Source organism: Pristiophorus japonicus, chromosome 2, assembly GCF_044704955.1.
Source record: "Pristiophorus japonicus isolate sPriJap1 chromosome 2, sPriJap1.hap1, whole genome shotgun sequence".
Taxonomy (NCBI): domain Eukaryota; kingdom Metazoa; phylum Chordata; class Chondrichthyes; family Pristiophoridae; genus Pristiophorus; species Pristiophorus japonicus.
Window position 1 is genome coordinate 328,925,761 of NC_091978.1, and position 27,438 is coordinate 328,953,198.

General features: G+C 43.6%; 1 protein-coding gene across 3 annotated transcripts in view; it reads left to right on the forward strand.

Annotated features, from left to right (window-relative positions):
- The window catches only part of intu (inturned planar cell polarity protein), a 194,174-nt gene that overhangs the window by 161,417 nt on the left and 5,319 nt on the right, over positions 1-27,438 (forward strand). For 2 of the 3 annotated variants that reach the window (XM_070871827.1, XM_070871828.1), the window contains exons 10-15: positions 4,143-4,205; positions 5,794-6,015; positions 10,005-10,505; positions 13,805-13,902; positions 18,012-18,201; positions 23,825-23,991. In XM_070871827.1, coding sequence (XP_070727928.1) covers positions 4,143-4,205; positions 5,794-6,015; positions 10,005-10,505; positions 13,805-13,902; positions 18,012-18,201; positions 23,825-23,991 — 1,241 coding nt within the window. Of the gene's footprint in view, positions 1-4,142; positions 4,206-5,793; positions 6,016-10,004; positions 10,506-13,804; positions 13,903-18,011; positions 18,202-23,824; positions 23,992-27,438 lie in introns of those variants that run through there. The other variant, XM_070871829.1, reaches the window with a different exon arrangement.

Consider the following 27,438-nt stretch of genomic DNA (forward strand, 5'->3'; position numbering starts at 1 on the left):
TTAAAATAGAAAATGCGCAAGAGACCAGAATTGGGAGAGTGAAGAAATCTCGAAGGGTTGTAGGACTGAAGGAGGTTACAGAGATATGGAGGGGGAGACCATGGAGGTATTTGAAAACAAGGGTCTTATGTTCTTATTAGTTGGTAAAGATAGCATTTAATTGACCATACAGAAGGTCCAACATTTGATTCTTTATGTGTGATGAATTAGCTGATCTCAGCTGGGGTAACAGTGGGGCGCTACATTTAGTCGGAGTACTGCTTGTTTAGAGAGGGGAAAAATAGCCAGGGTTTGTGCTCCTATTGTTGGACGTGAGTATAGGGTCAATTCTACTCACAGAAGAGAGAATGCCCTGCTGGGTGCCAAACCACACAGCACATTGAATGGAGAAGTGCCCAGAAATTTATTTCCCAAGCCGTTTGCATGATCAGGGTGCAGTCCTGGCTGTCCCACCCCTGGCAGATCTTGTGCTAGGATCGGGAAGGATGTGGAAATAGAGACAGTTGCACGCCCAAGAGGCCTGTGTCGACTCCCAGCACTGGCTCCACAACACAAGTTTGGAGAACTGCAAGAAATTTCTGGGCAGCATTCTGGAGGCAGCGACCTGTCTTAATAATAAGTCTCTGTCTCCATTTACTCTCCATTGCACCTGGGAACTGAGTGTTCACCAGGCATAGCAAAGAAGAAAGTCTTCCTTTATTTGTCTAGGCATTGGATAAACACAAGATTAGGCTTGGTTGTGATGTTGTCTGGTCAAATGACCTCCAGCACACCGATCTTTGCACAGACATGAAGAAAGGCCACTTGGGTGAGGTGCCTTTGAAATTATTGGGGTAATTTTACAAATTTGTATTCCCTGAAAGTTGGGCTTATGCTCCCTAAAAGTTTCTGTCTATTCATTTTGATGAATGAAAAGCTGTGAGGAGCATGCCCCCAAATTCCTGATATGTGTTCCTGGTGTGTGAAGCTCTGTGCTCAGAGCTCAAATTGGTAAATTAATTTATATGTCAGCTGGAGCCATTGGCTTTGTGAGAGGAGAAAAAATAGGTGGTGAAAGTTACGGTGAGTCTGACTGAATTAGAATATGTGCACAGGTGAGGAAAGGGCTGAATCATAAGACTTCTGGTGCTTTTAATGGGGCTTCTTTAGATTTATCATAAGAATATAAGAAATAAGAACAGGAGTAGGCCAAACGGCCCCTCGAGCCTGCTCTGCTATTCAGTAAGATCATGACTGATCTGATCATGAACTCAGCTCCACTTCCTTGCCTGCTCCCCTTATCCCCTTATCGTTTAAGAAACTGTCTATTTCTTAAATTTATTCAATGTCCCAGCTTCCACAGCTCTCTGAGGCAACGAATTCCACAGATTTACAACCCTCTGAGAAGAAATTTCTCTTCATCTCAGTTTTAAATGGGCGGCCCCTTATTCTAAGATCATGCCCTCTAGTTCTAGCCTCCCCCATCAGTGGAAACATCCTCTCTGCATTCACCTTGTCAAGACCCCTCATAATCTTATACGTTCGATAAGATCACCTCTCATTCTTCTGAATTCCAATGAGTAGAGGTCCAACCTTTCCTCATAAATCAACCCCCTCATCTCCGGAATCAATCTAGTGAACCTTCTCTGAACTGCCTCCAAAGCAAGTCTATCCTTTTGTAAAAATGGAAACCAAAACTGCATGCAGTATTCCAGGTGTGGCCTCACCAATACCCTGTATAGCTGTAGCAAGACTTCCCTGCTTTTATACTCCATTCCCTTTGCAATAAAGGCCAAGATACCATTGGCCTTCCTGATCACTTGCTGTACCTGCATACTATCCTTTTGTGTTTCATGCACAATTCCCCCAGGTCCTGCTATACTGCAGCACTTGGTAATCTTTCTCCATTTAAATAATTACTTGATCTTTGATTTTTTTTTTGCCAAAGTGCATGAACTCACACTTTCCAACATTATACTCCATCTGCCAAATTTTTGCCTACTCACTTAGCCTGTCTATGTCCATTTGCAGATTTTTTGTGTCCTTCTCACACACGGCTTTTCCTCCCATCTTTGTATCGTCAGCAAACTTGGCTACATTACACTCAGTCCCTTCTTCCAAGTCGTTAATATAGATTGTAAATAGTTGGGGTCCCAGCACTGATCCCTGCAGCACCCCACTAGTTACTGGTTGCCAACCAGAGAATGAACCATTTATCCTGACTCTCTGTTCACTGTTAGTTAGCCAATCCTCTATCCATGCTAATATATTACTCCCAACCCCGTGAAACATAGAAACATAGAAAATAGGTGCAGGAGTAAGCCATTCGGCCCTTTGAGCCTGCACCACCATTCGATAAGATCATGGCTGATCATTCCCTCAGTACCCCTTTCCTGCTTTCTCTCCATACCCCTTGATCCCTTTAGCCGTAAGGGCCATATCTAACTCCCTCTTGGATATATCCAATGAACTGGCATCAACAACTCTCTGCGGCAGGGAATTCTACAGGTTAACAACTCTCTGAAGTTTCTCCTCATCTCAGACCTAAATGGTCTACCCCTTAGCCTAAGACTCTGTCCCCTGGTTCTGGACTTCCCCAACATCGGGAACAATCTACCCGCATCTAAACTGTCCCGTCCCATCTTGTATGTTTCTGAGATCCCCTCTCATTCTTCTAAACTCCAATGTATAAAGGCCCAGTTGATCCAGTCTCTCCTCATATGTCAGTCCGGCCATCCCGGGAATCAGTCTGGTGAACCTTCGCTGCACTCCCTCAATAGCAAGAACGTCCTTCCTCAGATTAGGAGACCAAAATTGAACACAATATTCCAGGTGAGGCCTCACCAAGGCCCTGTACAACTGCAGTAAGACCTCCCTGCTCCTATACTCAAATCCCCTAGCTATGAAGGCCAATATACCATTTACCTTCTTCACCGCCTGCTACACCTGTATGCCAACTTTCAATGACTGATGAACCATGACACCCAGGTCTCGTTGCACCTCCCCTTTTCCTAATCTGCCACCATTCACATAATATTCTATCTTCGCATTTTGCCCCCAAAGTGGATAACCTCACATTTATCCACATTATACTGCATCTTAACCTCACATTTATCCACATTATGCTGCATCTAACCTCACATTTATCCACATTATACTGAACTTTTATCTTGTGCAGTAACCTTTTGAATGCCACTTTGTCAAATGCCTTCTGGAAATCCAAATACACCACATCCACTGGTTCCCCTTTATCCACCCTGTTCGTTACATCCTCAAAGAATTCCAGCAAATTTGTCAAACGTGACTTCCCTTCATAAATCCATGCTGACTCTGCCTGACTGAATTTTGCTTTTCCAAATGTCCTGCTACTGCTTCTTTAATAATGGACTCCAGCATTTTCCCAACCACAGATGTTAGGCTAACTGGTTTAGTTTCCTGCGTTTTGTCTGCCTCCTTTTTTAAATAGGGGCGTTACATTTGCAGTTTTCCAATCTGCTGGGACCTCCCCAGAATCCAGGGAATTTTGGGAAATTACAACTAATGCATCCACAATCCCTGCCGCTACTTCTCTTAAGACCGTAGGATGCAAGCCATCAGGTTCAGGGGATCTATCTGCCTTCAGTCCCATTATCTTACTGAGTACCACCTCCTTAGTGATTGTGTTAAGTTCCTTCCCCCCCTATAGCCCCTTGACTATCTACTGTTGGGATATTGTTAGTGTCCTCTACCGTAAAGACTGATACAAAATATTTGTTCAGAGTTTCTGCCATCTCCATGTTCTCCATTACTAATTCCCCAGGCTCGTCCTCTAAGGGACCAACATTTACTTTAGCCACTCTTTTCCTTTTGGTATTGTTTCAACAAAAAAAAATCATATACAGCAGGTGTTATACTGTGGTGTCAGAAATGAGAGCCAGGATGTAAGGTGTGATCTGCTCTTCCCAATACAGATATCTGAACAATACATGCAAAAGAGCGATTTGCAAAAACTAAACTTGTATTAATTTACTTATCTGCAATGGATGATTAATTGTTGAAGATGCCATTCTTCAAATACAATTTAAATAAAGTGAATGTATCAGTTTATCCTGTTGCCAACCTACTGTTTAATATCTAATTGGCTAGTAACCAGGAACCTATTGATCTTGTTGGTTTAATTTCAGTCTGAAGATTATTATGACATGCGACGGCTGTATGTGATACTGGGTTCCTGCCTGTTCTTCAAGGTGAGCCTGTTGATGTTTAGAAGATAAGAGTTGAGTAAAAGGTGTCAAACTGTAACTTGAAGTCTGAGCAACAATATTATCAGTATTAACTGATCTATGAACTTGACTAATAGGAGAAATGTACTGATATTGTATCTGGTTGTCAGGAAATTTGAGCAGAATGGGACTTAGAGTGGAACATAGCTGATCTTTTTGAAATATAAATAAAATACTAAACTGATATTTCTGCTACAAGGTAAAAGATTGAATTCCCAGTGGGTTAAGCAGTTATTACACAATAGACCAAACAGATTTTGCTGCATAATGAGGTTCGTGTGTTTAAAGAGAAGAGCGCTTCAACAGTATGAATGATTTTTTTGATAGATTTCATGCTGAAACCTAAATAACTAGATTTCAGTATATAATTCTATTACATTTTGTCAGACAATACCACTAAATTGTAAAACTGAGTGATGAAAGATGTAAGTGGTTGTGTTCAGATTTAAAACATGCAATATATCAAGTCTGTAATGAAACCCATAATTTTTTATCACAACACCTAAAATTTCCATTTGGATTTGAGTATCGAGCATATTTGTATTCCAAATCAGTTTCCCTGCTATTTTTTTTAAACACATATGAATGAAATTTTGTACTTGCAAGAATGAAATTGTCTACTTGCAAGTATGAAATTGTTGAGTGCATTATCGCATCACTTCTCCCTGTTGGATAAATAGGCATCCAGCGGATGCTCAACAGTTTTGAAATCTCTTCAAAATTATATACACATAACACTAAAATTACTGAACAGATATAAAAAAGATAAAACAGCAAATTAATTTGCAGTGGATGTAAAATGACCACTATATGTCATAACACAGTTGACATATTTCAGGATGCTTGACCATTTTTACCGTGGAAGAATCTGGGTGCTATTTGTATTGAGGTGTTACTTTAAAATTAAATGGAGTTCCTAGAGGTTTAACATCCACTTTGCAGTGAGGGAGAGAAGGAGGTGAAACTGTGATATTTAAAAATGTCCAAACAGCCAGTAATACATTGACTGCTGATGTTGATGGGTTGACTCCTTATCTTCACCTGGTTAAGGTGAATGAGACAGTCATAAGGAGATTGTGAGACATTGGTTCAGGGAAGAGAAGAGGCCAAGAAAGCCCATTGAATGCCTGCCACAATGTGAGGGGAAAAGTTGTCCACATTCGGGAACTTTGGATTACCACAGAGATGTCTATGGCCAGAGTTTGGCTGAAATACATAGGGATGACAGAAGTGGACATCTGTTCATCCTTGCCATTTGATGATTTGATAGGAAATTACATAGATACTGAAGTTATAGACAAGCAACTTGGGGAAGAGTAAGCTAGAGCATGTCAGAGAAAAGTGTCCTTCAATTAGCATCCAGATCATACAGCTACAGGGTCCAACTATCCTGCATCCCAGGTTACGTACAACTAGATATTGAGCAGTATGGGCAAACACCTGGTCATAAGAGATACAAGGTGCACTTATGGGAGAGACAATAAGCACAGATCTGAACTTTATAGCAATCCTTTGCTAACCTTACTCTCTTGCATTTTTATTGTATTTTAAGGGTTACTTGATTGGCAATCATTTGCCCAAAGATGACCTCCTTGACATTGCACTTTATTGCCAGCATTATTGCTTACTACCCCTAGCAGCGGAGCAAAGGATTGGTCAGCTGGTTATATGGCGTGAGATGTTTCCATATCGGCACCTTCTATCAAGTCACGAACCGATCATTGAGGGCTACCAAGAGCCAAAAGGAAGATACTTTTTGCTAATTGTTGGTTTGGTATGCCTTCATTTATGTTTATATATTTTTTCTTCTGATGTGTAGTGTAGTACAATTGCAATGCAAGGATGAAAAAGAAAGCTATTGTTTATGTATTGTTGGGCTATAGACATGTATGTGATAGTTCAGTTACTGATGTCATTTCTATTGTCATAGAAGTATGATGAGCCCACATTTTTTTGTGGCAACGTGCCCGAACGTTCTAAGTACGGGATTAAAATTCCAGTCGCTGTAAGGGGCGTGGGTCAAATCCCACCGCTGCCAGATCTTCAGGCGTTGCATATCCGGCACAGACACTATGGGCCCAAGTTTCCACATGTGCCTAGAACGGCGCAGTCCCGACCTGGACGCCCGTTTTTCGCGCCACAAAGTGCGCCTAAAAAAATCCTCGGTATTCTCCACCTACTTGCAGGTCCTCTGGCCCTCGGCGCAGCCAGCACGAGCTGTGGGGGGGCGGAGCCAGGTCCCTGCGCTGAAAACAGTGCCGGGACCTCTGCACATGCGCGCTACAGTGGGCACGCAAGTGCAGTAGCTCCATGCGGCGAACTGTGTGGGAGGGGTCCGAAGCACGCAGCCCCTTGCCCTGGCTGAATGGCCTCACTGGGGCTGCGTGAATAAGGCTCCTCCCACGGCCAGCTCCTGCTCCCCCCCCCCCCCCCCCCCCCGACCAGACCCGACACTCGCTCCCCGTCCCCCTCCCCCCGCCTCCGGACCAGACCCGACACCCGCGCCCCCCCCCCCCCCCCCCCCCCCCCGACTGACCCGACCCGAGATCCTGTTCCCGCTCCCCGCCTCGACCGCGCTCCTGTTCCCGCTCCCCGCCCCCCCCGACTGGACCCGACCCTACCCGCGCTCCCGCCCCCCCCCCACTGGACCCGACCCACTCCCGCTCCCGGACTGGATCCGACCTGACCTTCCCCCCTCCCTCTCCCTCTCTCCCTCTCTCTCTCTCTCTCTCCCTCCCTCCCCCCCTCTCTCTTTCCCTCCCTCCCCCCCTCTCTCTCTCTTCCTCCCTCCCCCCTCTCTCTCTCTCCCTCCCTCCCTCCCCCCTCTCTCTCTCTCTCTCTCTCTCCCCCCCCCTCTCTCTCTCTCCCCCCCTCTCCCTCTCTCTCTCTCTCTCTCTCCCCCTCTCTCTCCCCCTCTCTCTCCCTCTCCCTCTCTCTCCCCCCCTCTCTCTCTCTCTCTCTCCCTCTCTCTCCCTACCGAACCGAACCGAACTTCCCCGACCCAACCCAACCCAACGCCACCTACCTGTAAATCTGGTGCTGGGGACGGGCCCTGCCCGAAGTCTCGGGCCAGCCCGTTCAGCCTTCGGCCCCAAAAGGCCTGCCTGAAGCACTTTCACACAGGTAGGAAGATGGTTTATTTAATCTTTTCTTTGCTTATAAATGTTTATTCAGGTTGGATTTATTTGTATAATATTTGTATAAGTATAAATAAGGATTTATTATAGAATTTAATGACTTCCCTTCCCCCCCACCCCCCCCCCCCCCACCTCGTTCTGGACGCCTAATTTGTAACCTGCGCCTGATTTTTTTAATGTGTAGAACAGGTTTTTTCAGTTCTACAAAAATCTTCACTTGCTCCATTCTACTTTAGTTTGGAGTACGTTTTCACTGTGGAAACTTTCAAATCAGGCGTCAGTGGCCGGACACGCCCCCTTTTGAAGAAAAAATTCTGTTCCAAAGTAGAACTGTTCTACCTGACTAGAACTGCAGAAAAAAAAATGTGGAGAATTGCGATTTCTAAGATAGTCCGTTCTCCACCAGTTGCTCCTAAAAATCAGGCGCAAATCATGTGGAAACTTGGGCCCTATGTTCTGTGTTGTAAATTTCTATGATTCTAAGCAAATGTGCAACCACCTTCTTAATTAGGAGAGTTTTAAATAATTTAGGTTATTCCATATAAATAGACACTAGTTTAGTCCAACAGCATGAACCATCTCTAACTGTAAAAAAAAAAATAAAGCATTAGCACAAGCTTGAACAGCACAAATATGGAATATGTAAGGTCCACTTGTCTTATCAAGTACCATGGGCTGATCCAATTTGCATAATATGCTGCAGGAGGTGAATTATAGATAAAATATGCAAGAAAATAAAATGTAAATTTTTTTCAGAAAAGTTGAAGGCAATTGTGTGAAACTCAGAATATCAATCCAATTCCAAAACACATATAACTCAACTCGGCCAGTTAGATTCTAAGATGACATCTTCATGGTACCAATAGCTCAGGAACCACTTTGCTCTGCAGAATAGTTGTCATTTATGCCTGTAGTTATCTTTATAGTATTCAATTCCATTTTGATTGACATAACATTAACTACGTGAGGAGTCTGTGGATTTCTTCATGGCCAGAATCAGTAGCATCTGTTGCCTCTGCTTTCCTAACCCTTCTCTACCTTACCCCTTTGACTCCCAACTTTCCTTCCAACTGAATCCTTCCCATGCCAGCTCCTGACCACCCAACTTTGCTTCCTCAACCCCATGCCTGATGACGTTACATTCATATCCTCCCACATGGTTCCTACACCCTTTAAAACTCCCATCTTCACCCTGCTTAAAAATGCTATCCTTAACCTTCCATCCTCTCCAACTACTGGTTTGTCTTCAATCTTCTCTTTCCCTTAAGTCTTGAAACATATCGTTGCTTCACAATTATTCTCAAATCATTCCCACAAATTCCTGTTCAAGACTCTTCAATCATGCTTTCACCCCACCTGCAGCACTAAGACTGTGTTGGTCAGTCATAAATAACATTCTCCTGAATCTCCCAACTAACTTTGACACTGTCAATCACTCTATCCTATTCCAACATTTCTCCACTGTGCACTTTTCTGGCACTGCTCTTGATATGTTCCACTCCTGACTGTCATACTATAGATATTATATTCCCTCCAACAGCTTTTTATACTTTACCCATCTGTTTATCTCTTGTGTATCCTAAGGCTCTACTTGTAGTCCTTTTCTCTGTCATTTTTAGAGTACCCTAGATGATGTTATCCTGAAGCACTAAGTCAGCTTCCACAGTTGGCTTTGCCTCCTCACGTTAAAGATTTGCATTTATTTTTCACGACCTCAGAATGTCCCAAAGTGCTTTACAGTCACTGAAGTACATTTGAAGTATAGTCACTGTAATAATGTAGGAAACATGGCCGCCAATTTGTGCACTGCAAGGTCCTACAAATAGCAATGTAATAATAACCAGATAATCTCTCTCCGTGGTGTTGGTTGAGGGATAACTATTGGACAGGGTATGGGAGAGAACTCCCCTGCTCTTAAAAGTAGTGCCATGGGATTGGCGGCACCTTCGACAGTGCAGCACTTCCTCAGTACTACACTGAGTGTCAGCCAACATTTTATGCTCGAGTCTTTGGAGTGGGACTTGAACCCACAACTTTCTGACTCGGAAGCGAGAATGCTAACACTGAGCCACAGCTGACTTATTTGTAACCCCTATGTGGGAGGACTTTGCAACTTTAAAAAAAAGGGGTTTATGTATAAAATAATAGGAAACAAATTTTATTTTGTTTGCTTCAGAATGTAGAATTTGTGAGTATTGTGTGATGCTGAATTTATAATAATTTTCTATAAGGAATATTCAAACAGTAGAAATAGGAAAAATCATACTAGCTTTCAATGGAATAATTTATATATCACATTTGGAATTGATTTGGTACTGGCTAGAATACCACAATAATTGGTTCCTTTTGATGACTATTATATGCATCAGTTCTAGGTTTAAAAAGTTAGAATAAATTGAAGAATCATAGAATCATCACACAGCACAAATGGAGGGCATTCGGCCTGTCGTGTCTGGGCAAGCTCTTTGAAAGGTATCCACTTAGTCCCACACCACTGCTCTTTGCCCATAGCCTCAGAAATCTCCTTTTGATCAATAGTATTTGGACCTTTTCATTAATAGTATTTGATATGAAGATCTTTTAGTATTTGAAATGCAAAGATTAATTAAGGCTTATATTTCTTCAGAGGTACTTTATGCTGTGTGTGCTGCTGGAAGCAGGAGGATGTGCATCCAAAGCAATTGGAAATCCAGGGCCAGACAGTGTTTATGTTGACCAAGTGAAAGCAACCTTACTTCAGCTTGAGGGACTAGAAGCCAGTATACAAGATAGGCTAGGTAGTCCGACCACTCCATGCCTATCATGTGCTGATTGGTTCCTTCCTTCTCGTGACAAGTTTGAAAGTCTCAGCAATTCTCCTATCATCAGCAAGTTGCAAGGTACATCTAAATCAACTCAATCATCAACAAGCCGAAGGACACTATTTGGAGACTCAAGCCTAAGGATGCAGAAGTCTAGTCCTCCAAAGAGTAATAGTGCCTCTGACAATGGTGGTGAAAGACACGGAGATGCTAGTTCCTTCAGTATGAACTTTAGTCCATATTCCACATCTGACATGATTAAGAAGCATCCGCGAAGAGAGTCCCAAGGTTCTGGTGGATCCGAGGGCAGTGGAAGTATATTTAAGGTAAGGGGAGAAATCTGAAGAGGTGTATAATCATGAAATTTCGGTGTGGAATTTACATATTTCAGTATTCTCCAATTCTTAAGTTATTGCTTTCAGTATATTAGACTAGAAATTCATGGCCTCTGGCAATGTAAAACCACTGTTTTCTGGGCAGGTGGAGAGAAATTCAGGTTAGAAACTGTTTTTACCCCTTTTTTTTCCCCTCTTTGTGAAGTTTCATTGCAGCGGGTGGGAGGCACATCAGAAGGTGAGATGTCACCAGCAAGAACATAAGAAATAGGAGCAGGAGTAGACCATACGGCCCCTCGAGCCTGCTCTGCCATTCAATAAGATCACGGCTGATCCGATCATGGACTCAGGTCCACCTCCCTGCCCGCTCCCCATAACCCCTTATTCCCACCAGTTCCACCTCCTTTGCATGAAAAGCTAGGTAATCCATCCACTCCATTGCCTAACCCAGAGCAATCAATTGCCATTCAGAAACCAACAAGTGTCAATTCATTTATCTTTCTAAAAAGAAAATGGGATATTTGACTGGAAATTACCCCTTCCCCTGTGGAGTGGGCTTACTTATGCTAATGACCATGCACTTCAAGCTTTTACAGGACTAGGTACAGGGTCGGTATTGAGTGTGTAGACACTGAGGAGTGCAAGTGCTCAGGTTTGGATAGAGGCTTCAGGCAAGAATAAATTTCATTTGAGCTTGACTATGGTATGATGCAACCAGCACCTGAAGCTGTTGCAGGAGGTGTTTGTCTAGTTTCCCAACAGGTCGAGCTTTCAGTGCAAGCAGTGTGGTCCAGAATACCTCAATATTGTCTTGGTGAGCTTTGTGTGTACTGACTGTGCAGTGATACTCTTGAGTATAGATGCCCTCCTCTTTCCATGCTGCTCTAACAACTTGTTATAGTCAGGATTGAGGGTGGGTGGGGGCAGGGAGAGAGAGATCTTGCTGCTATGGTAGAGAGATAAAGGAATTTTTAAAAACGTTTTTATAAATCCTCAGAGCCACCACATCTGGTCTTTCCTATCCCCTAGTCTTAACCCTGCACTCTCTCCCGTGGTCAGCCCTTGCCTTTCCCCCTTCAGCCTGTCTCTCAGTCCTTCTCAGGTTTCCAATTTCTGTGCAGTCTGTCCATTTTGCAGCAGCTCCCAAATGATCTCATCCTATCTGCATCTCACTGTGTTTCAGCCCAGATATCTATCTCTCATCCAGTACATACTAACTGGCATTTTTCTGCATGCCCTGGACTTTATAAAGTAAAATGTTTGAAGATGTAAAGAAACATGTGTGAGAGGCATATGGAAAGTGAAAGACAAACCGGAAAGGAGGTGGAGGGATGGACAGATTTGCAGGAAGTGAGAGAAAAAGAATAAGAAATAGACAGAGACTTCTAGTGAAGGCTACAAGAGAAATATGAGAATACTGACTATCCATACCCATTCCTACAAAAAAAATCTTAAATGCCCCTAAATCCATACAAATTTAGGGGCGATTATCTGGTCAGGTGCACTGGTAATACCAGCACAAATCAGGTGAGCAGACCTTGGGTCTTATTTTTGCCTGATGCACACAAGGCATCATTCTGCACTTAAGAGCAGAGGCACATTGTTTTACAATACACTCCTTAAAAATTAAAGAAGCTAGATTAGTTACCTGATGCCATCATATTCCATTTTCAGTGCCAGGCATCAAATGTGCCGATATTCAAGGTTTAAGTCCGAGAGTCACCATTTTGACATAGCCCAGTTTATGTGTCAGCTTTTGCTAATGAAAATCAGCATGGACTGGATTCCTGTTCCCTTAATATAGCTCTTATGACAGTCCTGCTGCTAATGGAAAGGATTTCAGCCACTGATTACTGTAGGCACAGGAGTTCCCACCTACTGCATGCAAGAGTCAGAATCTATTCCATTAGCAGCAAGACTGAAATAGGAATAATACTGAGGGAAAAGCATTGGAACAGAAGTCAGCCATTTAGCCCCTCGATCCTGTTCTGCCATTCAGTCAGATCATGGCTGATCAGTACCTCAACTTCAAGTTCCTGCGTTTCATCCATATCCCTTGGTACCATTATCTAACAAAAATCTATCGATCCACGTCTTGAAAATATCAATTGACGCAGCATCCACAGTCTTCTAGGGGAGAAAGTTCCAGATTTCCACCACCCTTTGTGCTTCCTGATTTCACTCCTAAATGGCCCAGTTCTAATAAGTTTATGTACCCTTGTTCTGGCTTCCTCCATAGAGGAAATAGTTTCTCATTATCTGTCGAATTCCTTTATCATTTTAAATACGTCAATTAGATCACCCTCTCAACCTTCTAAACTCTAGGGAAAACAGTTAAGTTTAGGCAGCCTTTCGTTATAACTTAACTGTTTAAACCCGGTATCACCGAAAAATGTCAGTTGGGAACTTTATTTGCCTTTGGGGTGTTGATTAAACTCTTGGACACCCTGGGAAGTATTAGATTATTCCTTTCAACACTGAAGTCAATGACAACTTTAGCCCTAAGTATCCTATAAGTTATTGCATAATCCACAAAAGTTGAAATTAGTATTATATGCCTGCGCATAAATTGTGCTCTCCATTTGTGCCAACGGTGGTAATATTATTTCCCTTAGAAATGAATATTAACTAAAAGTTGGAATCTAAGAGGACAAGATAAACTTCACAGCCACATGTTTCTGCTCTCAATGTTTTTACCAAAGCACCATTGGGAGTGGCCACTGCACTGCCGAATGAATAAGAGTTGCTGGCCTAAGAATAAAATAACCAAATAGATTATTGACTGAGGTGAGCATTAGGCCCTCTGGTGAATCACAGAATGATAATGTGACCAGTCCTAAAGCTTGTGATCTGCACTTGGTCGTTAAACTGTGTCTCAGTTGATATTCCATTGAGATTCCCTATGCTCTTATTGAGTAACAGATTATTTATGTTTCAACACTTAGTGATTTTCTTCATAAGCCTTCTTGAAAGACATTTGCAGCAGTAAAAATTCTAATTACTTTTGGCAAGGTGGCTGTTCATACAATATTTTTTATAACTGCAATAATCGCACTGTCTCTGCTGGGCATCACCATGCTAAACAGTAGCCATTGTTAGTGTAGACTCACATAGTAAAAGTACTTATGAAAAATTAATGTAGAACATTACTAACAAATGCTAGCCAAAGATTTTTATTAGCTAGTTACACTTTGGATATAAAGGTAACTGCTAAATTAAAGTTGTTTAATTTTCACCTTTTAGTAATTTTACTTCGTATAAATTCATTAAAAAATCTAATAAAATTTCAGAACAAGAAGAAACAAAGCTTTCCCAACCCATTTTATATGGGAAGCATGAAGAAGAGCCTTTCTGAGACAGAGACTGAGGAAATGTACAATATAACTAAGTAAGTTTAAAGCTGTTTTTAGTAAAGATGTTTAATGCACTTTATTTTATGCTATTGTAAGTTAAAACCTGCTGTGACTTTTACTTTTAGTTTCCAGACTTGGTTTCAGTTTCTCACTTTATTGTTCATTGTTCTGCTTATTTGCTTACTATCTGGAACAAAGAGCCTGAGATGCACACACTTTATGATATGAGATGCATCAATGAAATTCTTAATGATATGTACTTATTGTGGAGGATGTGGTGCGTTAAAAATAGTGCATGCACAATGCAAACGTCAAATGTGATATATTTCAGGTATTGCATGTAACGCATGGGTTTATGTGATTTTAGTGCTTCATTTAAAAAAAAATTGAATTCCTGTACCTTAACAACATTGCATTTATTAAGTATCTTTAAAGTTGAAAACCTACCAAGATGCTTTAAAGAGGAGAAATGGACACCAAGCAGTCATGGAAGACCTGGGAGAGATGATCAAAAGGATAGGTGCTGCGGCCATTAAATGTGGAATGAGAAGCAGTAAAGTGGGAGGATTTAGGGAGAAACTCGGAGTATAATGAAGATGACTGAAAACTTCGCCCCCAAAGTGAAGCAGAGAGATGTAGTGATGCACATGATACCAGAATCATAGGATCGAAGAGCATGGGCTGGGATGTAGAGCTAGAGATAGTTGTAGAGGTAAAGTTGGTTGAGGTCATGAAATGCTTTGTAAATGAGATTGAGGATTTTGAATTCAGTGCATTGGGAGTCAAGACACCAATGGAGATTGCTGAGGAATGGCAAGCAGGACTTAGTGTGGGACATGATGCGGGCAACAGTTTTAGACAGATTGTCGTTTGTCATTAGTAAAGCTGTATCCAAACACAGGCCAGCGAAGAGGGTGTTGGAAAGATTTAAGTAATGAAAGTGTAGACAGAGATTCAACAACAACAACTTGCATTCATACAGTCCCTTTAACATAGGGTAATCATCCCAAGGCACTACACAGATGTGTAATCAGACAAAAATCAACATTGAGCCGAAGATGGAGATATTGGGAGGGTGACTAAAAGCTTGGACAAAGAGCTGGATTTTAAGGAGTCTTAAAAACGGAGGAAGAGGTTTAGGGAAGGTATTACAAAGCTTATGGCCTAGAAGGTTGAAGGCATGGAAAAAAGGGAGTGGGGACGCACAGGAGACTAGAGTTGGAGGATCACAGAGTTCTTGGAGGGTTGCAAAGCTGAAGAAGACTATAGTGATAGAGAGGACAGAGGCCACGAAGGAATTTGAACACGAGGACAATTTTAGGGGTGGAGAACGTATGGAAAAGACCAGCTGATCCATGTAGCCAGTCCCATACAATTATGCATCAGGTCAAGAGACTCACTTCCCCAATTGGGTGCCATGGAGAAGGACGATGATAGAGGTGGAAGTAGCAGGTCTTTGTGAAAGAGAGGACATGGGATCGTAAAATCAGCTCGGGGTCAAATAGGGTGGCGAGGTTGTGAACAGGCTGAGACAATGGCCAGTGAGGGGGATGGAATTGCTGTCGAGGGTACGGAGTTGGTGGCGGAATCCAAAGACAGCCAATTAGTGAGTGATTTTGGCAAAGGAGGGCAAGAAAGAAAGACTTGCACTTATATAGCTCCTTTCATGACCACTGGACATTCCAAAGAGCCTTACAGCCAATTAAGTACTTTTTGAAGTGTAGTCACTTGTAATGTAGGAAACGAGGCAGCCAATTTGCGCACAGCAAGCTCCCACAAACAGCAATGACCAGATAATCTCCTTTAGTGAAGATGATTGAGGGATAAATATTGTCCAAGACCCCGGGGAAAACTCCTCTGCTCCTCTTCGAAATGGCTTAGATTTTTGCACTCAAGTCCCGGAATGGGACTTGAACCCACAACCTTCTGACTCGGCAAGGCTGCTACCATTGCCATCGGCTGACAAGCATTTGCTGCACTATATATGGTCCAACCATATCTGACGATAGATGGCTGAGCTCTGGTGCCAGGTACAGTCAAGTCTACACCATTTGGACTAAAGGAGTGAAATTGAGGGCCATATCGGGGGAACGACCAATGTGGGAGAGAGTGGCGGCCAAGGGTATCAAAAGTGGAGGTGAGGGAGTGGTTGTTCAAATTGACAGCTCAAGTATTGTGGTGAATAGAGGGCCAAAGGCTAGACAGTTGTGAGTTTGAAAAGAGTTTTTCCAGGGGTGGATATAGAAGGAAGTAGGGTTGGAAAGGGATGAGGACTATGTGCAGTGAGGGATGCAAGGAAATCGTTGGATATGGCTTCAGCTATGATTGAGGCAATGAGAGATGGTAAAATCAAGGTGGCAGCCATGAATATAGGTAGGCGAGTTTGTTTGGTGAGAAAGATTAATGAAGGACAGTAAAATCAAAAGCGAGGACAAGGGGATTTGAGATGGAAATGAAATCAATGAAGATGAGCATGGGGAGGAAAGGATATCGAACTCAAAAACTCAGGATGGGGGTCAAGGGGTGAGCAGGAGAGAATGAGGATTTTAAAGGAAAAACGATGTGGAAGGTGGTGAGGTGTTCAAAGGAGAAGTTGCCAGAGGAGTAGGGTATGAGACCAAGGCATAATTTGGTAATGAGGGCCACAGCAGCACTGCAACGGTTTGGTTGGGACAGGCAGTGGAAAAAGAGGCATTAGTAAGAAGAAAGATGTCACCATCCATGAGCCAAGTTTCTGTTGAAGCCATGGTGTCCATTGTCTGCAATAAGGTCATAGATGGCAGTAATGGAAGTGAGGTGAAAGTGAGCAGTGTTATGGAGATTAAAGTAAACGATCATGATGAAAGCTCTTTACCAGGTCAAACATGACACTGAGATTTCACATTATCTAGTTCAGCCTGAGAGTAGTTTGGGAGAGGGAATGATGTTGGAGGGATCAGAAACACGGAAGTTGCATTTATAAAGTCCATAAGCTCTTAGCACTTGGAGACAAGGAAGGAGTAGGAGATGGTGTTTTATTGTTGATGAGAAACTTGGAGTTTTCCTTGCTTTGCAGCATGATCCTGAAGTAGTAGAGGTATTTGCTGTGAAGAGGGAGGTGCAGTGCTTCATGAGATGGTTAAGCCACATTTGTCAACAATGAACCAGACCAGTCATGCACCGGGTGCACTCAAATATTTGGCCTTTAAACCTGAGGAAACGGAGGTAGAAATTATACCAGGGAGCAACAGTGAAGATCAGAGACCATTAGTTACTTGGTGGGGATTAGGGGATCAATAGTGGAGCTAAGTTCTGGCGAGTGACTTGGCTAGATCAATATTGGCAGCAGTATCCTGACAAGTGAAGGACCAGAAGACAGTAAGTTGGGAATTAATGTGTTGATGAGGGAGCTGTGGGGATAGGTGTATGGAATTAGAAGTGGGAAAGGAGATGTAGGCAGTAAAGGAGTTACCTAAAGTTATGAGATGTCCATGTTGATTGAAACCTTGGAAGCTGTGAGCTCTTGCATAATGACGAGGTCAAATGGGTGGATGTGGATGGTGGAGACAATATGTAGGAGGAAGACTGAGTTGAAATTAAAGCAGAGAAGTGAGAGAGAATCTAAATGGAGTATAGAAAGTTAAAATCATCTGGTGTGGAAGCTAAGCAAGGAGGATCTTGGTGAAGAAATCACCGTGAGACTTGAGAGGACGGTAGACAATGTGCTTAATGAACAAATGGAGGTGATCCATAGTAAGTGCTTCCTTGTAGAGTTAGCAGGACTAAGTTTACAAGTCAGGGCTGCAGGTGGGGAGCTGTGCCCACCAGTAGCACATATTGGAAATCTGATGGCACAGATGGTCCACTATTTTCCACCATTTGGCCAGAGGTTTGTGGACGGCATATGGCCAAATTTGTGATGAGCGTAGCCAATGTGCAAGGCTCCCACCTACAGTGTGAATTTGTAAAATTACCCCCAGTGTCTCCTTCAATTACATGATGGACTGCTTGCGCACACAACCATATAAATGGCAATATTGTCAATGATTTCTACATTTTTCAGTATTTCCTCAAATGAAAATGTAATATTGCTTATTTGATAATGAAGTACCTAAGAAAATTGGTATCCAGCCTTGTTAAAGATCTACTATCTTATGTTTTTCAGGTTGACGTCAGGCTCAGAAAACACTCTATTTCACTATATTTCTTTGGAAACAGTACAGGGAATATTCATAACGCCCACACATATAGAAGTTGCACAGCTCAATGGATCTACTCACTCACAACTAATCAAAAACTTCCATCGTTGTTGCTTATCAATACGGTCAGTCTTCCAACAGACCTTGGATAAATGGGTGAGGTTATTTAAAAATATATAGTAATTGGGTTTGTACTGATATTTGCAGCATAGGTACTGCATGGACATCAGTAAATGCACTGAAGATTCAAACAACTGAGTGATGCAGTATAAGCAGTCTCTTCACCTGTTGGAGGAGAGTTTGAACCCAGCCCAATTATCCTCACTTTCCTGGCTGTGAAGGTCCAAAGTGAAATAAATCGATTCAATTCAGCTTGTAGTGGATGCCGGTCCATAACAATGCCCGTAATTCAACAACAATTCAGTGAGAAGTGTAGAAAAGCATTCCAGGAGCAGCACCAGATATACCTAAAAATGAAGTGCCAACCTGGTGAAGCTACAGCACAGGACTACATGCATGCTAAACAGTGGAAACAGCTGCTATAGACAGAGCTAAGCGATCCCACAACCAACGGATAAGATCAAGACTCTACAGTCCGGCTGCATCCAGTCGTAAATAATAATAACTTTTATTTATATAGCGCCTTTAACGTAGTAAAACGTCCCAAGGCGCTTCACAACAGTCTTACAACATGTTGGATATTGACAAGGGAGGGAAAGAGAAAAAGCGGGGGAGGGAAAGAGAAAAAGCGGGAGAGGGAAGTGTAAAAGAGGTAAAAGGTTCAGGTCTGAAGATGGTAGTGGACAATTAAACAGCTAATGGGAGGAGGAGGCTTTCTGAATATCCCCATCCTCAATGATAGCAGAGCCTAACACGTGAGTGCAAAAGGCAAGGCTTCACTTCACAACCATCTTCAGCCAGAGTGGATGATCCATCTCAGCTCCTGAGATCTTCCACCATCACAGAAGCCAGTCTTCAGCCAAATCAATTTATTCCATGTGATATCAAAAAATGGCTGAGTGCACTGGATACAGCAAAGGCTGTGGTCCCCAACAACATTCCGGCTGTCCTGCTGAAGACTTGTGCTCCAGAACTAGCCATGCCTCTAGCCAAGCTGTTCCAGTACAGCTACAACACTGGCATCTACCTGACAATGTGGAAAACTTCCCAGATATATCCTGTCCACAAAAAGCAGGACAAATCCAATCTGGCCAATGACAACAACAATAATATACATTTATAGATAATATATTTCAAGGTGCTTCACAGAAACCTTATCAAAAAACAACATTTTGACACCGAGCCATATAAGGAGATGTTGGGGCAGATGACCAAAAGATTGGTCAAAGAGTTGGGTTTTAAGGAACGTCTTGAAGGAGGAAAGAGAAGTAGAGAGGCTGAGAGATTTAGGGAGGGAATTCCATAGATTAGGACCTAGGCAGCTGAAGGTACCGCCGCCACTGCTGTAGCAATTAAAATCAAGGATGTTCAAGAGGCCAGCATCGGTGGAGCGCAGAGATCACGGGGTATTATAGGTCTGGAGGAGATTACAGAAATAGATACCCATCCATTAATTACTGGCCCATCAGTCTACACACAGTCATCAGCAAAGTGATGGAAGGTGTTGTCGACAGTGCTACCAAGCAGCACTTACTCACCAATAACCTGCTCACTGATGTTCAGTTTGGGTTCAACCAGGACTACTTGGCTCCAGTCCTCATTACAGCCTTGGTCCAAACATGGACAAAAGAGCTGAGGTGAGAATGACGGCCCTTGACATCAAGGCAACACTTGACCGAGGCAGCATCAAGGAGCCCTAGTAAAATTGAAGTCAATGGAAATCAGGGGAAAAACTCTCCAATGGCTGTAGTCATACCTCGCACAAAGGAAGATGATTGTGGTTGTTGGAGGCCAATCATCTCATCCCCAGGACATCACTGCAAGAGTTCCTCAGGGCAGTGTCCTAGGCCCAACCACCTTCAAGTGCTTCATCAATGACCTTCCCTCCATCATAACGTCAGAAGTGGAGATGTTTGCTGATGATTGCACAGTCTTTAATTCCATTCGCAACTCCTCAGATAATGAAGCAGTTCATGCCTGCATGCTGCAAGACCTCGACAACATTCAGGCTTCAGCTGATAAGTGACGAGTAACATTTGCGCCACGCAAGTGCCAGGCATTAACTATCTCCAAAAAGAGAGTTTAACCACCATCCTTTGACAATCAATGGCATTACCATTGCTGAATCCCCCACCATCAACTTCCTGGGAGTCACCAGTGACCCGAAACTTAACTGGACCAGTCACATAAATACTGTGTTTACAAGAGCAGGTCAGAGGCTGGGTATTCTGCGGCGAGTGACTCACTTCCTGACTCCCCACAGCCTTTCCACAAGGCACAAGTCGGGAGTGTGATGATTACACTCCACTTGCCTGGTTGAGTGCAGCTCCAACAACATTCAAGAAGCTCGTCACCATCCTGGACAAAGCAGCCCATTTGATTGGCACCCCATCTACCACTTGAAACATTCAGTCCCTGCACTGTGCCTGCAGTATGTAGCATCTACAAGATGCACTGCAGCAACTCGCTAAGGCTTCTTCGGCAGCACCTCCCAAACCCATGACCTCTACCACCTAGAAGGACAAAGGCAGCAGGTGCATAGAAACGCCATCATCTCGAAGTTCCTCTCCAAGTTACACACCATCTTGATTTGGAAGTATCTCGCTATTCCTTCATCGTCGCTGGTTCAAAATCCTGGGACTCCCTCACTAACTGTGGGAGAACTGTGGGAGTACCTTCACCACACGGACTGCAGCAGTTCACCACCACCTTGTCAAGGGGAATTAGGGATGGGCAATAAATGCTGGCCTTGCCAGCGGCGCTCACATCCCATGAACAAATAACACAAATATTGGCAGTTTTACTCAGAGACCACTTGTTCCATTATATCTCAACTAGTGTTACCAACTTTGGTGATTTTCCCTTTAGTTTCAACAGATTTTACTCTGACGGGTTTGAGTTGCTATTATGATATAGGGAATTGTCTACCTTAGCCTGTCAAACAGCCAACTAAGCTTGCCTGGTAAGGGAACAGAGTTGAGTGATGGTCAATACTAGCATTTGAACTGTGTGCTTCTGAATTAAATGGCTCACAGCTTCCTGCTGTACATCCTTTATTTTTCTCACCCAATTTTCGATGTATTCATCAAGAAAGTGAATTTGTATTAATGACCTGGATGAAGGGACCAAGTGTCATGTATCCAAGTTTACTGACGATACAAAGCTTGGTGGGACAGTAAGCTGTGAGAACACAAAGGGACCGAAATTGCCCCATGCTGGGTTTGAGGCGGTCATTTTGCTGAAAGTGATATTTTTGCGTTGCACATGAAGCACATACAGATTTGGGCTCTTTGCTGAAAAAAAATGTTGCCTGCAGTAACAGAGCGTTCGTGGGGCCCTCAGCATATCAGCATCTCTTTTAAGGGGAGGGCCACTGCGAACTCTGTAGCTTCTTTAGTGATGCCAACTGAAAAGTCAGTGAACAGAAAAAAGATGCGGATGTCGCACTAACACCTCCCCTTTAAAGGTGGCTGGAGCATCGCAGCTTCTTGCACCGAGAAGCTGTCGATAGCATCGCCCCACCAACCCTCGTGTCTCTGGAGGGGCGCAAAGGGGTTGGTGCAGGGCGATAAGGAGTCGGCGCGCGCGGCGAGGAGGTCACCACCATGCGTGCGCCACACCAATGCGCTAATCGAGGGACGAGGCACAAACCATTTTTTGCCGGTGGAACTTCGAGGGCAATTCTGCACGGGTTAATGTGGCTGGCGCGCTTACTCATTGGTGCCCCGTTAGCGCTGGCCAGCAGCGCTAACTGGCCCTCCGCAAAAGGGCAATTTCAGCCCCAAAGAAGAGTCTGCAATGGATATAGATAGAGTAAGTGAGTGGGTGAGTGGGCAGTAAGGTGGCAGATCGAGTATAATGCAGAGAAATGTGAGGTTATTCACTTTGGTAGGAAGAACAGAAAATCAGAACATTTTTTAAATGGTGAGAATCTTTTAAATGTTGGTGTTCAGAGAGATTTGGATGACAACGTACAAGAAACACAGAAAGCTAGCATGCAGGTTCAGCAAGCATTAAGGAAGGCAAATGGCATGTTGGCCTTTATTGCAAGGGGGATGGAGTATAAGAGTAAGGAAATCATGCAACAATTATACAGAGCCTTGGAGAGTCCACACCTGGAGTACTGCGTCTATTTTTGGTGGTCTTATCTAAGGAAGGATATACTTGCCTTTGAAGCGATGCAGTGAAGGTTCACTATATTGATTCCTGGGATGAGAGGGCTGTCTTATGATGAGCGATTATGTAGAATGGGCCTATACTCTCTGGAGTTTAGAAAATGAGAGGTGACCTCATTGAAACATACAAGATTCTGAAGGGTATTGACAGGGTAGATGCTGAGAGGTTGTTTCCCTGGCTAGAGAGTCTAGAACTAGGGGGCATAGTCTCAGGATAAGGGATAGACCATTTAAGATCGAGATGAGGAGGAATTTCTTCACTCAGAGGGTTGTGAATCTTTGGAATTCTCTGCCCCAGAAGGCTGTGGATGCTGAGTCTTTGAGTATATTCAATGCTGAGTTACATAGTTTTTGAGGCTAGTAATTGCCCTCCGCCCCAAACAGGACGGATAATTCAAATTAAATGAATATTCTCCACCCGAATCCATAGGGCGGAGATAAGAGGGAAATTGGCCTCTTTAACTTTTTTTAAAATCCTTGCGGCGGTGTTTGGCGTGGCTGAAGGGAGGAAGTGCGCCGGGAGCGTGGCAGAAGGTGGGTAATCTCATGCTGACATCATCAGCGCAGCACTAAGCATGATAGCGCGATGCTGATGATGTCAGCATGACGCAGATGTACCGCGTTGTGTTGACTCGTAGCATTGGCCCTCTCCTCCAGTTACAGGGTAGGGCCGCTGCGAGCTCTGCAGCCACTTTAGTGGTGCCCACTGGGCCACCAAGGAGAGCTTCGGCCGGGCCAGTGGCCCCGCACCCAGGATAGGGTGCCCCTATCCCATGGCCACCATTGTCGGGCTAATTTCAGAGTCGGCCAACAATTAAAATAAAATGGCGGCTGCGGCGGTGCACCCTCCCCTTTAAGGGTGGATGCGCTGCCCAGCCACTGGTAGCTTCCCACCGGAAAAAGCTGTCAGGGGCACCGAGTGGCGGTGGCTCCGCTACCTCTGGGCAACTTCCCTTGCAGGGCGGAAAGGGGTCACTGCCAGGCGGTAAGGGGTCGGCACATGCCCGACAGGGTGGGCAAGTGGGCGCTATCCCCAACCCAGGGGCAATTTTGGGTAGGTTGGCCCATCCGCCTGCCTCCAGTCAGAAAGATCTTACCACATGGACTTTAAAGGGGGGGGGGGGCAATTTCGGCCCCTTGGATTCTTGGGGAATCGAGGAATATGAAAAGCGGGCGTTCAAAGTGGAATTGAGGTCGATGATCAGCCATTATCTTACTGAATGGCGGGCAGTATGACTTACTCCAGGTCCTATTTTTTATGTAATGTTCTTATGTTCTAAAGACTTCCAATCACCTTCTGTGCGCTAACCTGCAACATGTGTGCTACCGTTTGATAAGTCCATTATCAGCACTTAAGTCTTAGAACCAGACAAAGTGGAGACGTTAAATTAACGGGAATTCTTTCAGTATTTGGAGATGTGCATAGTAATTTGCAGAATATAATCTGACATAACCACTGATTTTTTTAAATATATTTTTAATAGGAAAGGAAATATCCAGATATTATCCACAATTCAACTCAAATAAATCTCAGGAAAAGTAGCTCAGGACTTGGTCCATTGAAGGAACATGGTGTCTTATTCCAATGTAGTCCTGAAAACTGGACTGACCAGAAGAAGCCACCAGCTATCATGTCCTACTGGGTTGTTGGGTGAGTCAGCAAGACCTTGATCAATAGCTATGATGTTTGGAGTTCTAATTTCTCAGTTTGTTCTTTTCACTCAACGCCTAATTCTTCTTTTAGTTTCACTGGTGGCATCCACGATAACTAACTAAACTGCTAGGATTCCCGAATGTTTTTCAGATGTTACATAGAATATAAGAAATAGGAACAGGAGTAGGCCATACGGCCCCTCGAGCCTGCTCCACCATTCAATAAGATCATGGCTGATCTGATCATGGACTCAACTCCACTTCCCCGCCCGCTCCCCATAACCCCTTATCCCCTTATCGTTTAAGAAACTGTCTATTTCTGTCTTAAATTTATTCAATATCCCAGCTTCCACAGCTCTCTGAGGCAGCAAATTCCACAGATTTACAACACTCTGAGAGAAGAAATTTCTCCTTATTTCAGTTTTAAATTGGCAGCCCCTTATTCTTAGATCATGCCTTCTAGTTCTAGTCTCCCCCATCAGTGGAAACATCCTCTCTGCATCCACCTTGTCAAGCCCTCTCATAATCTTATACTTTTCGATAAGATCACCTCTCATTCTTCTGAATTCTAATGAGTAGAGGCCCAACCTACTCAACCTTTCCTCATAAGTCAACCCCCTCATCCCTGGAATCAACCTAGTGAACCTTCTCTAAACTTCCTCCAAAGCAAGTACATCCTTTCGTAAATATGGAAACCAAAACTGCATGCAGTATTCCAGGTGTGGCCTCACCAATACCTTATATAGCTGTAGCAAGACTTCCCTGCTTTTATACTCCATCCCCTTTGCAATAAAGGCCAAGATACCATTGGCATTCCTGATCACTTGCTGTACCTGCATACTAATCTTTTGTGTTTCATGCACAAGTACCCCCAGGTCCCGCTGTACTGCGGCACTTTGCAATCTTTCTCCATTTAAATAATAACTTGCTCTTTGATTTTTTTCTGCCAAAGTGCATGACCTCACACGTTCCAACATTATACTCCATCTGCCAAATTTTTGCCCCCTCACTTAGCCCGTCTATGTCCTTTTGCAAATTTTGTGTGTCCTCCTCACACATTGCTTTTCTTCCCATCTTTGTATCGTCGGCAAACTTGGCTACGTTACACTCAGTTCCTTCTTCCAAGTCATTAATATAGATTGTAAATAGTTGGGGTCCCAGCACTGATCCCTGCAGCACCCCACTAGTTACTGGTTACCAATCAGAGAATGAACCATTTATCCCGACTCTCTGTTCTCTGTTAGTAAGCCAATCCTCTATCCATGCTAATATATTACGCCCAACCCCGTGAACTTTTATCTTGTGCAGTAACCTTTTACGCGGCACCTTGTCAAATGCCTTCTGGAAGTCCAAATACACCACATCCAATGGTTCCCCTTTATCCACCCTGTTCATTACATCCTCAAAGAATTCCAGCAAATTTGTCAAACAGCACAGAAACAGGCCATTCGGCCCAACTAGTCTGTGTTGGTATTTATACTCCACAATAGTCACACCCCCGCCACCATTCCATCTGCCTCAGCTCTTTCTATTCTCTTTTCTCTCATGTACTCATCTTTCATAAATATAAAAACAGACCGTAAAAGCTTTTACAGGTACAATAAAAGGAAGAGAGTAGCTAAAGTAAACAATTGGTCCCTTAGAGGCTGAGACTAGGGAATTAATACTGGGGAACAGGGAAATGGCAGAGACTTTGAACAAATATTTTGTATCAGTCTTCACGGTAGAAGACACTAAAAGCATCCCAATAAGATAATCAAGGGGTTATAGAGAGGGAGGCACGTAAAACAATCACTATCACTAGAGAAAAAGTACTAGGCAAACTAATGGGACTAAAGGTGGACAAGTCCCCTGGACCTGATGGCCCACATCCCAGGATCTTAAAAGAAGTGGCTGCAGAGATAATGGATGCATTGGTTGTAATCTACCAAAATTCCCTGGATTCTGGAGAGGTCCCAGAGGATTGGAAAACTGCAAATGTTACGCCCCTATTTAAGGAAGGTGGGAGACCGAAAGCAGGAAACTATAGACCAGTTAGCCTAACATCTGTCATTGGGAAAATGCTGGAGTCCATTATTAAGGAAGTAATAACAGGACATTTGGAAAAGCATAATACAGTCAAGCAGAGTCAGCTTGGCTTTATGAAAGGGAAATCATGTTTGACAAATTTGCTGTAGTTCTTTGAGGATGTAACGAGCAGGGCAGATAAAGGGGAACCAGTAGATGTAGTGTATTTGGATTTCCAGAAGGCATTCAGTAAGATGCCACACAAAAGGTTACTGCACAAGATAAGAGCTTACAGCGTTGGGGGCATGGATAGAGGATTGGCTAACTAACAGAAAACAGAGAGTCGGGATAAATGGGTCATTTTCAGATTGGCAAACTAACTGTGGGGGGTGCCACAGGGATCAGTGCTGGGGCCTCAACTATTTACAATCTATATTAATGACTTGGACGAAGTGCAACGTAGCCAAATTTGCTGATGATACAAAGATCGATGGGAAAGCAAGTTGTCAGGAGGACACGATGAATCTGCAAAGGGATATAGATAGGCTAAGTTTGGCAGATGGAGTATAATGTGGGAAAATGTGAGTTTATCCACTTTGGTAGGGAAAATAAAAAAGCTAATTATTATTTAAATGGAGGGAGATTACAAAACGCTGTGGTACAGAGGGATCTGGGGGTCCTTGTACATAAAACACACAAAGTTAGCATGCAGGTACAGCAAGTAATTAGGAAGGAAAATGGAATGTTGGGCTTTATTGCAAGAGGGTTGGAGTATAAAAGTATGTAAGTCCTGCTACAACTGTACAGGGCATTGGTAAGACCACACTTGGAGTATTGTGTACCATTTTGGTCTCCTTATTTAAGGAGGAATATACTTGCATTGGAGGCAGTTCAGAGAAGGTTCACTAGGTTGATTCCAGAGATGAAGGGATTGTCATATGAAGAAAGGTTGAGCAGGTTGGGCCTATACTCATTGGAGTTTAGAAGAATGAGAGGTGATCTTATTGAAACGTATACATTTCTGAGCGGGGTTAACAGGGTCGTGAATGTGTGGAATTCTCTACTCCAGAGGTGGGGTCATTGAATATATTTAAGGTGGAGATAGACAGAATTTTGAATGATGAGGGAGTCAAAGGTTATGGGGAGCATGCAGGGAAGCGGAGTTGAGGCCAAGATCAGATGAGCCATGATCTTATTGACTGGCAGAGCACGCTCAAGGGGCCAAATGGCCTTTTTCTGCTCCTATTTCTTATGGGCTAGTTTCCCTAATCTGCTTTTCTGGTGCCCTCACCCGAGATGCGCCGTTTTTGTCCGCCTCCAAGCGCACCGAAAAAAGACGTCGGTATTCTGGCCGCTCCCCAGCCTCTCTTCGGTCGTGGCGCAGTGTGGCCCAATGAATTGGGGGCGGAGCCAGGTCCCGGCGCTGAAAACCGTGCCG